The sequence below is a fragment of the Hyperoodon ampullatus genome (assembly GCF_949752795.1).
Source record: "Hyperoodon ampullatus genome assembly, chromosome: 2".
Lineage (NCBI taxonomy): Eukaryota > Metazoa > Chordata > Mammalia > Artiodactyla > Ziphiidae > Hyperoodon > Hyperoodon ampullatus.
This window is the reverse complement of record NC_136915.1, coordinates 44,465,022-44,482,660: the sequence shown is the minus strand read 5'-3', so window position 1 is coordinate 44,482,660 and position 17,639 is coordinate 44,465,022. Positions and strand designations below refer to the sequence as shown.

At 43.9% G+C, this 17,639-nt stretch overlaps 1 protein-coding gene across 1 annotated transcript in view; it reads left to right on the top strand.

Annotated features, from left to right (window-relative positions):
• Positions 1-239: 239 nt before the first annotated feature.
• Positions 240-17,639, top strand: part of RAB3B (RAB3B, member RAS oncogene family) — a gene marked incomplete at both ends in the record, with an annotated part of 59,628 nt that continues 42,228 nt past the window's right edge. Inside the window, 2 exons of the mRNA XM_079696571.1 lie at positions 240-299; positions 8,661-8,888. Of these exons, the coding sequence (XP_079552697.1) occupies positions 240-299; positions 8,661-8,888 (288 nt within the window). The remainder of the gene's footprint in view (positions 300-8,660; positions 8,889-17,639) is intronic.

Here is a 17,639-nt window from a genome sequence, read left to right as displayed (position 1 = left end):
GTGATGAGGCCTGAACCAGGGCTAGAGCAGTGGAGACGGAGACGAGGGGAAGGGATAGGATATGTTACGGAGGCGTCATCACCAGGCTGATGGGATGTAGGGTGTGAAGGAGTGCATAGGGTAGAGAACAATGCCCAGGTTTCTGGCTTCGTTTCCACCTGTAGACAGCCGTCCAGATTCTGCCTCTCTACCCGGGCTTTTGTGATGAAGCGGTATAACGACAGGGAAGTGCTTTAGAAATGGCAAAGCTACAAATCCATCATCACCTACATTATCATCGAAGCTCTCTGATCACCCTAGTAAGTTCAGTGTATGGAACGAGGCGGAGAATTAAGATAAATCACGATAGTCACCCAGATATTGGGGAGCTCCGGACCCCCAAGATACCTCGGATTTCCTACACCTGCCCAGAGCTGGGGGCCCGGCGAATAGGGACTCCGCCCCTGGGCGGGGCATGGGTGGGCCCTGGACGCGGTGGTGGCCCAGCCCAGCTGCAGCCCAAGCCTCAGCCCGAAGTCGCTGCGGTGGGGACCAGACCCGCCCCGCACCGCCCTGCTCCGCGAACCCACTGCGCCTTTTGCCGCCCGCCGCCAGGTCCAGCGGTTCCGCGGCGCTGCCAGGGAGCGAGCCGCTCGTCCTCACCCGGAGTCCCAGGTAAGGGGCGCGGCCCAGCAGCCCGCCCGGGGAGGATCTGAGACCGATTCCCGGCGCAGGGCGCTGGGGACAGTGAGTGGGCGTTGAGAAGGAGCACAGGGCAGCGGAGGGAACACCAAGGAGAAGGGGCCAGGCGAGGCCACTAAGGAGGGGCACCGCGGCAGTGAAGGGGCGCGTAGCCTGGGGAGGAGGCGCTGAGGAGGGTCTACCCGAGCTGTGAGGGCCGCAAGGAGGGCTCCAAAAGCAGGGGCAGAGGGATTGGGGGAACGAGAAAGAGGGCGCCGGGGCTGGGGAAAAGGGGGAGCGGCAATTGGAGCGCAGTGAGGGCTCTTTGAGGGGGAAACGCGGGGGGATGGGGGGAGAGGAGGAAGCTGAGAGGGACAGTGCGGGAAGAGGGTACCAGTGAGCCGAGGGGCGGGGAAGGGGGTGCTGAAGAGAGAGGACTGAGAGGAACGAGGGAAGGGAGGCGTGGAAGTGAAGAGCTAAGGGGAGGGGACTGGGCGGCGGGGGTCGTTTCGAGCTGGAGAGGAGTGAGATGATGAGGGGAAGGGGCGCTGGGCCGGGAGAAGGTAAAGTGAGTGTGGTGTGGTGCCGGAGCCCAGGTGGGTCTAGGCAAGGGGGGTAACCTGAGTGCGGGAGAGGGATGGGGCTTGGAGGTGGGAAGCTTGGAAGAATGGGAAGGTGGGAGGCAAGGCTGGGTCTATCCAGGCTGCAGAGAAAGGGGGAGAGAGCCAAGGGCTTGGATATGGGCTGTGGGCACCTGAGTTCTGGCTAGGGGTGGCGCATGGAGAGGGACTGGAATAGAGCAAGGGGTTGGCAGCCGGGAGTGGAGGAACTGTCGGGGAACTTGCAGAGTTTAGGCTGGTAGATGGGCTGGGTCATGGTGCAGAGAAAGCCAGGTGTGGGTTGTGGTGTGGGAGTGGGAAGATGATTGGGGCCCAGAGTGGAGTCCAAGGGCATCTAGCTGGTAGCTGTGTCTTAGCTCCTCAGAAGGCTGAGGAGGGGGCGCAGGCACTGGACCCTGTTACACTGCTACCTGGGGTCAGAGACAAGAAGAGAATCGTTGACAGAGAAATTCATCCACAGGCTGACTCTGTTCTGGAGTCCACGTGTGGGAAGAGATTTTAGGGAGGGAGGTGGCAGCTAATAGAGGTGTGGAGGGGAGTGGGAGAAGGACAGGGCCATCCATCCCAGCTTCTTGGAATCCAGATGGAAAAGGGTGGGGGATAGTAAAAGGAGTTGTGTGTGTGTGTGTGTGTGTGTGTGTTTGCTCACCTGTTCTGAGCCTATAAAGGGAGGAAGACAATGGAAGTCCGTGAAAAGCCCTATCTGTGGTACTGGGAAGCCCTGGTGCTGTGTTTGCCCTAGCAAATACATTCTGCCGGAGGATGGTGGGTCAGGGAAGACTTCCTGGTCATGAAGGATTTAGCTAGCCACAGAGGAAAGAATGTTCCTATCAGAGGAAACAGTATGGAAACAGACAAAAATATAAAATGATCTCTAGTCCAAGAAATAAATCTCCAGTTTCTTAAGGATTACAATATGAAGGGAGACACCAGCAACCTATAGAGGATGTTTAGGAAGGTTTCTCCTCTAAGCTGGAACTTCTATGGTTTCTCATCATCTCCCCAGAGTACAGCACAGGGCCTGGCACACAGTAGGTGCTCAATGAATGTTGACTGAATGACTAATTGAGCTCTGGCTGTGCTCCTGCCTCTCTCACGTACTGGTTTTAATTCTTCCAATAGTTTGCCCGGAAGTCACTTTATTAACTCATTTTATAGATAAGGAAACTGAGGCCCAGGGTGTGATCTGCCTAAGGTTACATAATTGCTTAGAGAGCCAGGGCTCAGCTCAGGTGTCTCTGACTTTGTCTTGTGCTCTTTTCTTCAAAAGAGAAGTTCATCCATTTACTTCTTCACTACATGTATTCAGTTGATCTCTTCTTGCTGGATTTTAAGGCTGTCTCCTCTTCCCTCCTCTTTCCTGGCTGAAGTCGGGTTCTTCCTTAGATGCTTGTCAGACTCAAAGTGTTGTTTGCTTTTCACACCGACCCTTGGAGGAGCCATTTCCTTCTTTCCCCCAGCCTGGGACCAGATATGACTTCCCTGGGCCTTCATCTGTATTGCTTGTCATGAAGACAGTGAGCTACCCAGCTCTGTCATTTATGTGACTGTCAAAAAAAAGAGAGAAGATCTGATTGACGCTTATCTGACAAATGCAGTTCTGCAGACACCACCTGTGCCTTGACCTGTCTGCTCAGATCTGCCTCAGGCAGCTGCCTCTGCTCAGATCTGCCTCAGGCAGCTGCCTGCTGGGGTGGTTTTTACTTCTCTTCCGAATGTCTGTGTAGCCCCTGACCCACTCTTGAGAAGATCCCCTTGGGGGCGTCCACATGAACCTGCCTTCCAACTGTACCTCTCAGCTCTCCCTGTTTTCATACCACCTTCTGGGAAAGCTATGCTGTGTGCACATAAACAAATGTTGACAGTACAGTATGGCAAGTGCTAGGAAAGAGATCTCAGGGTGCTGGGGATGCTTTTCTACTCACCCTAAAATTGTTGTAGTTTTTATTTTCCCTAATCCCAGTCCAATCTGGGGGTAATCAGATGACAGAAGTTCTAGTAATGATGCTCCAACCGACTTGCTGTATGACCTGTGACAAATCACTTCTCTTTGTGGAGCCTCAATTTTTTTTACCTGAAAATGAAGGGGAGTGGATCAGACCAGGAGCTGAAACTATTTTTTACTCTTGCCTTGCACCTATGGCAGACATAGCTAATAAAGGCAGGCACTTTTCCAACTGATTCTACGCAAGGCCAGGTGTAGTTTTCTCCACACAGTGTAGGTATGAAGCACCCTTATATACATTTTCTTTTTTTTTTAATTAATTTATTTTTTATACAGCAGGTTCTTATTAGTTATGTATTTTATACATATTAGTGTATATATGTCAATCCCATCTCCCAATTCTTCATACCACCCCCTCCTCTGCTTTCCCCCCTTGGTGTCTATACGTTTATTCTCTACACCTGTGTCTCTATTTCTGCCTTGCAAACCAGTTCATCTGTAACATTTTTCTAGATTCCACATATATGCGTTAATATACGAGATTTATTTTTCTCTTTCTGACTTACTTCACTCTGTTATGACCGTCTCTAGGTTCATCCATGTCTCTACAAATGACCCAATTTCATTCCTTTTTATGGCTGAGTAATGTTCCATTGTATATATGTACCACATCTTCTTTATCCATTCGTCTGTTGATGGGCATTTAGGTTGCTCCCATGACCTGGCTATTATAAATAGTGCTGCAGTGAACACTGGGGTGCATGTGTCTTTTTGAATTATGGTTTTCCCCGGGTATATGCCCAGTAGTAGGATTGCTGGGTCATATGGTAATTCTATTTTTAGTTTTTTTAAGGAACCTCCATACTGTTCTCTATAGTGGCTCTATCAATTTATATTCCCACCAACAGTGCAAGAGGGCTCCCTTTTCTCCACACCCTCTCCAGCATTTGTTGTTTGTAGATTTTCTGATGATGCCCATTCTAACTGGTGTGAGGTGATACCTCATTATACTTTTGATTTGCATTTCTCTAATAATTAGTGATGTTGAGCATCTTTTCATGTGCCTCTAGGCCATCTGTATGTCTTCTGTGGAGAAATGTCTGTTTAGGTCTTCTGCCCATTTTTTGATTGGGTTGTTTGTTTTTTTAAATATTGAGCTACATGAGCTCTTTATATATTTTGGAGATTAATCCTTTGTCCGATGATTCATTTGCAAATATTTTCTCCCATTCTGAGGGTTGTCTTTTTGTCTTGTTTATAGTTTCCTTTGCTGTGCAAAAGCTTTTAAGTTTCATTAGGTCCCTTTTGTTTATTTTTGTTTCCATTACTCTAGGAGGTGGGTCAAAAAAGATCTTGCTGTGATTTATGTCAAAGAGTGTTCTTCCTATGCTTTCCTCTAAGAGTTTTATAGTATCCAGTCTTACATTTAGGTGTTTAATCCATTTTGAGTTTATTTTTGTGTATGGTATTAGGGAGTGTTCTAATTTCATTCTTTTACATGGCTGTCCAGTTTTCCCAGCACCACTTATTGAAGAAACTGTCTTTTCTCCATTGTATATCTTTGCCTCCTTTGTCATAGATTAGTTGACCATAGGTGCGTGGGTTTATCTCTGGGCTTTCTATGTTGTTCCATTGATCTATATTTCTGTTTTTGTGCTAGTACCATATTGTCTTGATTATTGTAGCTTTGTGGTATAGTCTGAAGTCAGGGAGTCTGATTCCTCCAGCTCTGCTCTTTTCCCTCAAGGTTGCTTTTGCTATTCGGGGTCTTTTGTGTCTCCATACAAATAAGATTTTTTGTTCTACTTCTGTAAAAAATGCCATTGGTAATTTGATAGGGATTGCATTGAATCTGTAGATTGTTTTGGGTAGTACAGCCATTTTCACAATATTGATTCTTCCAATCCAAGAACATGGTATATCTCTCCATCTGTTTGTGTCATCTTTGATTTCTTTCATCAGTGTCTTATAGTTTTCTGAGTACAGGTCTTTTACCTCCTTAGGTAGGTTTATTCCTAGGTATTTTATTTTTTTGTTGCAGTGGTGAGTGGGATTGTTTCCTTAATTTCTCTTTCTGATCTTTCATTGTTAGTGTATAGGAATGCAAGAGATTTCTGTGCATTAATTTTGTATCCTGCAACTTTACCAAATTCATTGATTAGCTCTAGAAGTTTTCTGGTGACATCTTTAGGATTATCTATGTATAGTGTCATGTCATCTGCAAACAGTGACAGTTTTACTTCTTCTTTTCCTACATTTTCTTATTTAAAAATCACAGCAGCCTTCTGCAGTAGGTAATGTGATCATATCATACATGAGGACATTGAAGCTCAGAGTTTAGGTGACTTGTCCATGTTCATACATTGACTTACTGGGAAAGCTGGGACCAGTAGCCAGGCTTTTTGTTATGATAAAGCTGCCACTCTAAAATCCCTTCTAATTCCAGTAATCTAAGAGTGCAAACAGCTGCATCAGAAAAATGAAAACCAATAATACAACATTTACATCAATAGTCTGGCACGTGCCAAATGTTCAATAAATTGTTTACTGAAAGGAGTAAGATGCCCAAGGATTTACTCTAGGTTCATTGTTGACAGGGTATAAGGATGGATAAAACTCAGCTGAATCCAGAAGGAGAGACAGACAGTTAATTGTAAAACAGGCTCAAATTATGGAGCCCAGATCAGGGAGAGGGCGCTTGAACAAGATTTGACTGCAGAAGTGAATTAAAAAGCCAGTGAATTAATATTTATTGAGTACATCCCATAGATCAAGAAACCATGCCATATTATTTTTTTTTTTTTTTTTTTTTTTTTTTTGCGGTACGCGGGCCTCTCACTGTTGTGGCCTCTCCCGTTGCAGAGCACAGGCTCCGGACGCGCAGGCCCAGCAGCTATGGCTCACGGGCCCAGCCGCTCCGCGGCATGTGGGATCCTCCCGGACCAGGGCATGAACCCGTGTCCCCTGCATCGGCAGGCGGACTCTCAACCACTGCGCCACCAGGGAAGCCCCATGCCATATTATTTACATATGGTAACTGCTCACTCTGTTGGTACCATAGCTCAGTGAAGTAGGTGGTATTTTCTCTGTTGTAAGGTAAAATGCTGTGGCTTAGAGAGCTGATATTACTCACCCAAGAATTCAGCTGAAGAATAGAACAGGAATTTTGACCTCTCCCATATTACTTCATGGTACTAGGTCTAGTCTCAGCTGTTAGTTGTTAGCTTGGGCAAATCCTTATAATTTCTGGCCCTCAGTTCCCTTCTTGATCCAATGGGGATAGTAATCTTTGTCCTTCCAGTTTTCTCTCCCAGGTCTATCTAGAGGATAAAATAAGATAAAGGAAATTGAGGTAAGAATCAAATCTGTGTTTCAGTAGAGTTATTCTTTGACCAGAGGTTCCATTTCTAGGAATCTCTCCTAAGGAAATAAATAAGAAAGAGAACAAATATGTAAAGAAATGGTTACTGCAACTTAATTTTTATAATTAAGAACAGAAAAATAAATATATGACTTTAAAGAATTGGTCATATGACACAACCATAGGTTGGAATAAAGTGTAGTCAACTGAAATCATATTTACGAAAAATTTTTAAAGTCTCGGTATATGATATAATGTTAAGTGAAAAGGAGCAGGATACAAAACTAATTATCTCAGCTATTAAAATATACATGGAAGATATAGACTAGAATGTATTGTGTGTTATCATTTATATATATATATATATATATATATATATATATATAAAGTATGAACAGACCTCTGTGCTTATATATGCAAAGACTATCTTTGAAAGATACATAAATCGTTAACCTGTTTGCCTCTGGGGAGAGACTGGTCATCATGGGTGGAAGCAAGACTTACTTTTCACTGTAAACCTTTAGGTTCCATATTACCTACTTTTTATGCTAAAAGTTAAGAAAATAATGCAAATTGAAGATGGTGATAAAGTAATACTTGCAAATAGTAAAGTTTGTCTGAATTATTTTCAGTGTGTGTATTACCCTTTTTTTCTTAATACTAATTACTTGTTTATTGTAAAAGTGTAAAGGATACAACTCAGGAACAGCCAGATGGAAGAGATGCATAGGGCAGGGTAGGGGGAAAGGGTGTTTTGGAGCTTCCAGGGTCTCTCCTAGCACATCAACGTGATCACCAACCTGGAAGATCTCCACACCGCTTTGGTTAGGGTTTTTTACGAAGATTTCATTACTGTAGGCATGATAGATTAAGTCATTGGCCTTTAGTCATCAACTTAATCTCCAGCCCTTCTCCCCTCCCCAGAGGTTAGGGGGTGGTGCTGAAAGTTCCAACCCTCTAATCATGTGGTTGGTGCCTCTGGCAACCAGCCCCCACACTATGGTTGTCCTGGAGCCCCAGCCACCAGGCATCTCATCAGCGCACAACAAGACACTTATCACTTGCACTTCCAGAGGTTGCAAAGGTTTCAGGAGCTCTGCCTGGAACCAGGAACCCAGACCAGATACATGTCTTTTATTATATCACAATATCACAGCGCTCAATAAATGGGAACTGTTATATGGTTATTGTCACCATCATATCTCTCATGGGAAATAATGAGTAATTGACAAATATTTGCTGGTAATATTAAGGCCTAGGTATACTACAATGTATTACCTTTTAAATTAAATAATAAGGTATAATTTCAAAATAGATGGCACTCTGGTACGTGAAAAAATAAAGGAGGGAATAAACTTCAAATGTTAACAGTGGCAGTTTCTGAGTGGATGCCGTGTCTGGTAATTTAAAATTTTCTGTTTTACATTCTTGTGTTTTTTTCTAATGTCTTGTAATGGATATATACTTTCAAAGGAAAAATTTTCTTTTGTAAACAAACAAAGACGACTAGCAGCAGAGTGGAGGGTGGTATGATGTCATTGTGATTGTTTCCCTTGCTTTGACTTGCTGTTTTGGCCTTTTTTTTTTTTTTTTCCCAAACTCAGCTTAGGAGCTACCCCTACAGGAGCCTCTCCTTGCCCACCATGCCTCCAGGTTGGGTTAGGTACTTCTTATGGGCTTCCTCAGCCAAGGCTTCCCTCTGTCTTATCACTTATCCACTGCTTTGTTACTCTGTGTTTGTGAGTTTTTTATTCTAATCTGTGGCCACTCAGAGGTCGTACACCATGTCTGATTCATACTTGTATTCCTTGTGCCCAGCACAGGGCTTGACCCAGAACAATGTGTTCAGTAAATATTTGCTGAAGGAATGAATGGGAGGAGCTGGGCTCCACCCCAATCCTGAGACAACATTTGGGGCAGGTGCAGTAAGGGGGTGACTCTGAGTAGTGTGTATTTCCTCAATGATGCTGGGGCATGGAGTGAGTGTATGCAGGGTGGTGTGACCATTAAAAGTTAGGTGATCCAGGGTGACACTGGTGGTGTGTTCCTGAGTGACCACAGGTCTCTCCTGCAGATGGCTTCAGTGACTGATGGTAAAGCCGGAGTCAAAGATGCTTCTGACCAGAATTTTGACTACATGTTCAAACTGCTCATCATCGGCAACAGCAGTGTTGGCAAAACATCCTTCCTCTTCCGCTATGCTGACGACACCTTCACCCCAACCTTCGTCAGCACCGTGGGTATTGACTTTAAGGTGAAGACAGTCTACCGCCACGAGAAGCGAGTGAAGCTGCAGATTTGGGTGAGTCCTGGGCATCTTGGGCAGAAATGTCCCAAGAGCTGACTCGTTTGCTGGTACAAAGGCTGGGCGGTGGGGCCAGTTTAGAACTTCTGGGTTTTATGACATTAGGCACCAGTGCTATTGTGTACCTGGCCCCTGGCCTATCCCTTGTTGGTTTTATACAGTTTTGCTCTCCTCTGGGAACTCAGTTGCTTCTGCTGCTTAACTGTCCAAAAGGTTTTATCCTGGCTTATATGGATGAGTAACCAAGAATCTGGGCTTTGGAGTTATAGACCTAGGTTCAGATTTCAGTTCTGTCAGTAACTAGTCATGGAACCTTGACTAAATTACTTAACCTCTCTGGGCCACACTTTCCTCTTTGGGGATTATAATAGCATCTATGTCATAGGGTTGTTGGGTGCTTAGCATAGTTCCCAGAACATAATAAATGCACAATAAATGTTAGCTACTGTATCCATAATCTATCACTCTGTAATCACTTCAAAACTTGATGGCTTAAAACAACAATAATAATTCATTAACACACAGTTGCTGTGGATCAAATATTTGGGAGTGGCTTGGTTTCTGGCTTGTGGTCTCTTATGAGGTTGCTGCCAGATGTTGGCTTAGGTTACAGTCATCTGAAGGCTTGAGTGGGCCTGGAGGATTACCTTCCAAGGTGGCTTACTCACATGTCTGGCACTGGCTTTAGCAGGAGGCCTTCATTCCTTTCCACGTGGATCTTTCCACAGATCTGCTTCACTCCACAGAGTGTCTTCATGGCATCTCCTAGGGAGAGAGATCCAAGAAACCAAACAGGAAGTGGCAGTGTCTCTTATTAGAGTATTCTATTGGTCACTGATTCAATGTAGGAGGAAACTGAACAAGGGTATGAATCCTGGGAGGTGGGGATCATTGGAGACTATCTTGGAAATTGGCCACCACAGCTACTATTATTGGTATTTACCAGTGGTACTAATAAAATTTATATGTATTTGAGATGATATAGCAACATGTACATCATATACTTTTCTATACTTAATTAGCACTGGGATTGGAAATTTTAGAAATTTGTGATTTAAAGCATTCAAAACATATATTATTTATTATCAGTCCACTCAACATTAATACATTGTACATATATGTTATTAGTATAGTCTGTATACAGTACTTTTCTTTTTACAAATTATTTCCATGTGTTAATACTATCTCACAATCAACCCCATGGGACAGATATTCAGAGAGTAATTAATTTGCCTTAGGTTGACCATGCAGCTACAAAATGGAATTCCAACTCAAATCTTCTGATTCTAAAGTATGTGCTCTTTTCTCTACACTGTGCACATTGGGTCTTATAGAGCCCATATTTTCATTTGTGATCATGTTAAGTATTACTTTATATAGAGATAAAAGTTCATTTTGTTTATTTAGTCTCTATTAAAAGCATTGAGGAATCAAACCATTAGAAATGCAAGAAGCTATGCATTCCATTTAGTTCATTGGTTCTAGAAGTGTAGTCTCCAGATCAGCAACGTCAGCATCACCGGGAATTTGTTAGAAATGCATAATCTCAGGTCCCTCCTCAGACCCAAAGAATCAGAAACTCTGGGGTACAGCCCAACAATCTGTGTTATAATAAGTCTTCCAGGTGGTTTTGAGGTTGGCTAAAATTAAAGAACCACTGATCTAGTTTAACTACCTCATGGTGAGAATCAATAAGCATTTATTAAGTACCTGTTCTGTGCCCAGTGCTTCCATTTATGTAGTCTGACATCCTCCCTGCAGCCAGTGCACAGAGGGGGCTGAAAACAAAGGATATTTGGGGCATGATGAGCAATACAGTGAAAATGGAACAAGGCTTTGAAAGAGCAAGGAGGGGATGCTGAGAGAGAAATTTGCTGGAGAGGCTTTCAGGTGGTGGCTTGGGAGTCAGGGAGACCTTGGACAACAAATAGAAGGTTTTTGAAATGGGCCAGAGGGTACATGTCTGATTATTCCTTAGGGCACTGAAGAAACTTACTAGAGTTCATTCTTGTCTTTGTATATAAAATAAATGTTTACTAATATTTACCATATGGATTGACATGGATATCTTCATTTGATCTCCACATTTGATGCTCACAGATCCTACACTCAAAAAATCTTCAGGTGGGAGGAGATACTCTGCCCTTTAAGGGGTTGGCAGTAGTGGCTCCCTCACTCTTTTATTCATTTTCAGACCATTGTGAGCTTTTGCAGTTTTCCTGTGCTTAGTTAAGTGGATTTATTGATTGTACTACCTCATTTTAACTAAATGAACCCCCATGATGGATATGTGGATTTAAAAGAGTCCTACCAAGAAACCTCTGATTGAAGACTATATTAATCATAGTAAGCCTAAGTGAGCACAGAAAATGGCTAGACTGATATCTCCCTGAAACCTAGCACAAGTTCATTGTCAGCCATGTTTTGAGGTAAAATCAATGACAATCTAATTAGATCTGACATAGTCAATCACATTGCTTTTGCTAAAAAAAGTTAGCAAAGGGTTTTGTGTGTGTGTGTGTGTGCGTGCGCATGCATGCTTTTCTGTAGCAAAAAATAAAAATTTTCTGTATTCATATATGCATTAAAATGTAAACATTTAAATATTATTTGTCATTTTAATGTATTTTAATATTGTTTGTGTACAGAAGTAGGTATAATATGTATGTATATGTAATCTAAGTAAATATACAAATACTGTGAGTGCTGTGCCTACGTTTTTCTTACAGGGGTATGAATTTGGAGACTACTACCACGGGCATTGGGGAGCATAGAAGGGTTTTAACAAAGTCAGATTTTCATTTTAGAAAGATTTCTGGCTTCAGTTTGGGAGGGTAGATGGATATGGGGCAAAGAAACTAGTGGTTTGGGGAAGTTATAAGGGCCTGAACTAAATGTATTAGTCTGCTCAGGCTACCATAATAAAATAGCACAGACTAGGTGGCTTAAACAACAGACATTAATTTTCTCACAGTTCTGGAGACTGGAAGTCCAAGATCAAGGTGCCAGCAGGTGTTGATGTCTGGTGAGAGCTCTCCCATTGGATTGCATATGGCTGGCTTCTTGCTGTGTGCTCACACTTCCTTTCCTTGGTGCTCACACTGGAGAGGAGTGAGCTAGCTCTCTGGAGTCTCTTCTTCCAAGAACACTAATCCTATCAGATCAGGGCCCCACCCTTATGACCTCAATTAACCTCAATTACTTCCTTCAAGTCCCCATTTCCAAATATAACCACACTGGGGGATAGGGCATCAACACATGAATTTTGGGAGGCTACAGACATTCGGTACATAACACTGAGAAAGTGATAAAATGACATAAGTGATGGAAATGAGGAGAGAGAATTAAGATTAAAATTTACAGAATTTGATGATTAATTAATTGTATAGGGAGAGGGAGGAACACGTATCTTCTTATACACATCTATTTATACATATTTACTTCTCTGAGAGTTCTGTGATTTTTTAAAGTTGTGTGAGCTTTGGTAAGTCAATTTACTTCTATGAATAGATAATATTCTCAACTGTGAAGGTCTCACAGGTTTGTTGAGGGAGGGGCTACATGATAACATAGTATTGTGCCTGGCACATAGTAGGAATACAATAAATGTTAGGTTCTGTCCTTTCTCTCCTCCTGATCTTCATGCAAATGGTAACTGGGTTCCCTCACAAGGTTTCCCACCTGTGATTCCAGAAGTGCTGGAACAGCATCCAGGGATTCACTAGCACTGTATGAAGTGTTCAGATAAATTTTTCAAGCTCATTTGATCTCTCCCAGGGGATTTCAAAAAAAGTCATTGTCAGGGTGGAAGCTGGAGAGGGAAGAAGAGGAGGTTATGAGCATCACTGAGCAGGACCATTCACAAAAGGAGTTTCTGTCATCTCTGGGGGATAATGATGGTATTGGTAGTGCCTTGTTCCCCGGGGTCCCTTGCCATATAGGTCCCTGAGAGTCTCCTCTGTGTCCAGAGAGGTTAATTATTGTGGAATAGAGAAGAGAATCTTAGTGGGGAGGTGAGGGTAGGGGACAAATCTCATTAATAGAGAATGAGAGCATGCACAGGTGTGGAGGGAGGGAGAATTGGTAACTCCACAGCAACACACTTGACTAGAGGCCACTTACTGCTTGGGTGCTTGTTGCCAAGCAACTCCTGGAGACACGTGGGAAGAGAAGAGTGGGAGAGGGCCTTCCACTACCTCCATGTGGGGCCCATTGCAGGGGATATTGGGTCTGGTGCTGGCCAAGGGAAGGATCCGGGGGTCTGTGGGATGACTGAGCTGACCCACCACTGTGGAGTCCTGCATTCCAGTCCTGGCTCTCCCTGAAGTTCAGTCATTGTGTGATCTGGAATAACCCCTCCCCTCCATGGACCTATTGGGACCTATTTCCCCAACTATCAAAAGGAGAAAATAATCCTTCTTCTTCTTGCCTCAGGGGATGTTGTGAAGTTCAAGGGAGGATATGGAAAGGAAAGCCCAAGGAGAACCATGAAGTTTTGAGTAGATCAGAAGGACTATGGATATTGTCAACCATGTGAATTCTTCCTGTACGTGCTTTAAATCATTCTTTGTGTCTTCCCACCTTCCCTCTGACCCAGGGAGGTAGTTATCTCCTTAAAAAATGGGTGGTTGAGCCCAGAGATGTCAAGTTACTTGTGCGGAGCCAAACAGTAAACTTCATTCTTTTATTCATTCAATAGACATTCATCTGGTACTCCCTCTGTGCCAGGCATTGTGCTAGCAGTGGGGAAACACCCTTCCTGCTCTCCTGGAGTTAACGCTGTAGCAGGAAAGATAGATACTAAGTACATGGGTGAAAAATATCTAATTTCATCTGTGGTAAGGGCCGTGAAGGAAAAAAAAAAATAGACTTGTTTCAAACTCAAGCACTGAGTCACAGAGCTCAGGAATCGCTGAACTGTGACTTAGGTCTCATACCCCACATGCAGCTGGGGTCAGGCTCAATTCTATTCACAATTTAAAAGGCTGATGACCTTCGCCACACCAGCTCACTCCAGGCCTGGTCTCTGTCAGGGGACGTGGTGGCAGGGGCCTCCACTGTGGAAGGACAGAATGTCCTCCTTCTCGCTCCCACCAGTGAGGCTTTTTTTGGTGACCTTCTTGTCAAGAAGACTTTAAAGATAGGAGTGTCTCATGTGTCCAGGGTCACTTGTATAGAGACTGGGGAATGGACTGGCTGGTCTAACATTTTTCTATCGGGAGTTTGAGAACTCTGTGTTTTGTGAAGGATTTAAAGGCCACTGTCCTCACTCCTGGGCTTGTCCTGGTATTGCTATTCACCATCCTCTTTCTCTCTCTGCAACTCCCTCTTCTGAAACCCTCAGTCACTACGGTGCTTGCATGTACCTCCATTATTCTACTTGTTTTGTTGTGTTGGTGATGATTTTTTTTTTTTTTTTTGGCCACACCGTGAGGCTTGCGGGATCTCCGTGTCTGACCAGGGATTGAACCCAGGTCCATGGCAGTGAAAGCGTGGAGTCCTAACCATTGGACTGCCAGGGAATTCCCTTTGGTGATGATTTTGAAAAGATAATGTGTATAAAGCACCAGCGTAGTCTTTGGCATGGAGTAAACACTAAACAAATAGTAGTTTTTATTAAAGTTCTAGGGAGATCAAGAAATGATACTCCTTGTCTTCCCCCCTTAAGTCTGGAACCAAATGAGAGATAGATACAAGAGTCAGAGGGATGGGGAGTAATGTGACAGCCTTCTTAGTGATAAAACTAGGATGAAGCACATGGCCCAAGTCTTCAGGGAATTGGAGCTGGCTAATACTTCACTCTGAAGTCAGATAGACATACAGACCCAATCACAGGCTGACATGAGTGGCTAGCTGTCACTAGCTCCTACAACATGCACCCAGGGTCAAAGTCCATGTGGCCCAGACTTACTAATGCTTAAGGCTTGAAACATTCCACCTAGGTCTACAGTAGAAGCCTCGATCTCCATGGACAGTCTTCTTCATGGAGGGGGAAAGGAGGGTCCCTCCTCCAACAGCTGTTTTTATAATTAAAGAAATAGAAGTAAGCATTCGCTCCAAAGAGAGGTTGGGCAGAATGATGAAATCTGGGAAAAATAGGAGTCTTAGGGGGTTTCGTGGAAATCCTAAATTCCATAGTGTTGAGAGTGACTCCCTACATAACCAGGAGCTGAGAACAATAAGACTAGGGTGAGATAGGCTGTTGGTAGTCAGCTAGTTTCTTTCACTCACTAGCTAACCACCCACATAGCTGCCTCGATGACATTTAGGTTACCACATGGCTTTGGAATCACTTATAAATATTAAAATGTGAATATCAAATCTGGGAATGTCAAAGACCTATATCTTAGGACCAACAATATAAGAGTATAATAAAATGTAATGGAGGGCTTCCCTGGTGGCGCAGTGGTTGAGAGTCCGCCTGCCGATGCAGGTTTGTGCCCCAGTCTGGGAAGATCCCACATGCCGCGGAGCGACTGGGCCCGTGAGCCATGGCCGTTGAACCTGCGCATCCGGAGCCTGTGCTCCGCAACGGGAGAGGCCACAACAGTGAGAGGCCCACGTACCGCAAAAAAAAAAAAAAAAAGTAATGGAGCTTAGGAATGTGGGGAAAGGCCATACCAGAAACCCAGACTAAGGAGGATTGTGGCTCTTGAGCAGTCATTTAACAAATATTTACTATGCCAGACAATGGGGCTAGAGAAGTTAATATGAATATGACACATTCTCTGCTCTCCAGGAACTGGTGAGAATGAATTTACCTCTGAGCTCCAAAAGTGAAGTAAAATGAGTAACATAATTCTCTTGTTCTGTTAAGGGAAGCAAACTGGGACATCAAGAGAGATTGACTTTTCCCTTGTGTATTTAAGAATAGATAATAATGGATTATTATACATGATTGGTCAACTGTTTAATGGGCATCTGCATTTGTTTCCTATTGCCTCTCTGACACATTACCATAAATTTAGTGGCTTGAAACAGCATGTATTTATTATCTTATAGATCTGGAGGTCAGAAGTTCAAAACGGATGTCACTGGGTTAAAAATCAAGGTGTTGGCAGATTTGTGTTCCTTCTGCGGGCAAGGGGAGAATCCATTAACTTGCCTTTTCCAGCTGCTAGAGGCTGCCTGCATGCCTTTGCTCAGGGACGCTTCCTCCATCTTCAAAGCCAGCGGTATAAATTCTGTCAACTTCTGTCTCTCTCTGACCTTCCTGCCTTTCTCTGATAAGGACCCATATGATTACCTTGGGCTCTTCTGAGTGATCCAGGATAATCTTCCCATCTCAAAACCTTAATTTAATCACATTTTCAAAGTCCCTTTTGCCATGCAAGGTAACATATTCATAAGTTCTGGGGATTAAGACATGGATATCTTTGGGGGACCATTATTCTGACTACCACAGCATCCATTAATAACATGGAAATGATCTAATATAAATTCTCCCCATTTTTCAAGGCTCTAACTCAGGTTCCCTCTTCTCTAATGATAGCCCCCTCTGCTAACTCCCTGAAACAGGTGCTGTCTCTGTCTTAGGCTAAGACTACCTGCTGAGAATGCCTGTCATCTTCTTAGGTGCCAACAAGCCTGTGAGCTTAGAGCTTATCACATCTCAGTCTCATTCTAGACATGAGGAGGCTGAGGTCCAGAGAGAGATCTGACTTACTAAGGGCTCATTCCAAAACTCCTTATGCCACCTTCAGAAAGTTGAAATCTGACCACCAGAACATAATGGGGACCCAGAGAGACTGAGGGGCAGCACAGAAGAGGCCAGAGGCTGAACAGGAACATGAGGGCTGCGACAGGTCCCTGTGGCTCCAGGAATATGGAAACACTTGCTGAATACAACATCCTGTACTTAGCTCTTACAATATTCAGAATTGATTTTTCTAGGCAGCAAGTTTCCTGGTGTGGCTGCAGAGACATGTTGACACTTTCATCTTCCCGAAGCCGGTAGGAACCAGCTGCTGGGGAGGTTTAATCAGATTTTTAAAGTCACAACAAAGACTATGGGAGGTCAAATCAGAATTGCAGGCATAGTCCGCCTTTGTAATTTGCAAATTAATTAACCAGCAATCCTGATTGGCTATTCAAGGGGCCTCCACACTTTGGGGCCACCACTGCCTTCCCTCCACCCAAACTGGTGTGGGGGAAAGAGAAATTTGCACATTCATTCAATAAACATGTGTCACATGCCTATTAGGTGCCAGGCACTGTCATCATAGGGCAAATAAACAGCTACAATACAACATAAGTGATATAAAGGGATGAAGAAAGTGCTGTGGGAACACAGGGAAAGGAGCTGCTACCTCTACCTAGAAAAGTTATTTTCTGCTTCACAAAAGAGGGGGCATTTGAACTGGGTGTTGGCAAATGAGTAAGAGTATTTCAGGTTAATGTTGGGGAAGATCTTTACAAGCAAAAGAAAAGACAGGCGCAAAATCACAGTTGCTTTCAAGGACCCATTTTGTGCCTGACTGTGGTAGGCTCTGCAGGGATTCGTGAGACAACATCCCTACCTCTAAGGGGGCGCTCACGTAGGAAGAGAGATATAGCATGTACACAAATAGCGACGATGCTACAGATACGAATGATGCCTTGAGAGAGGTACAGAAAGTTTTGAGAAGTTCAGAGAGGGAGTGCTCCCTCTAAGCTTGAGAGCATCAGAAAGGGCTCCATGGAGGAGGTGGCTTTATGGTAATGCAAGTTGGCTCTAGCATGTAATAACATCCTCAGAGGCTCTCCGTC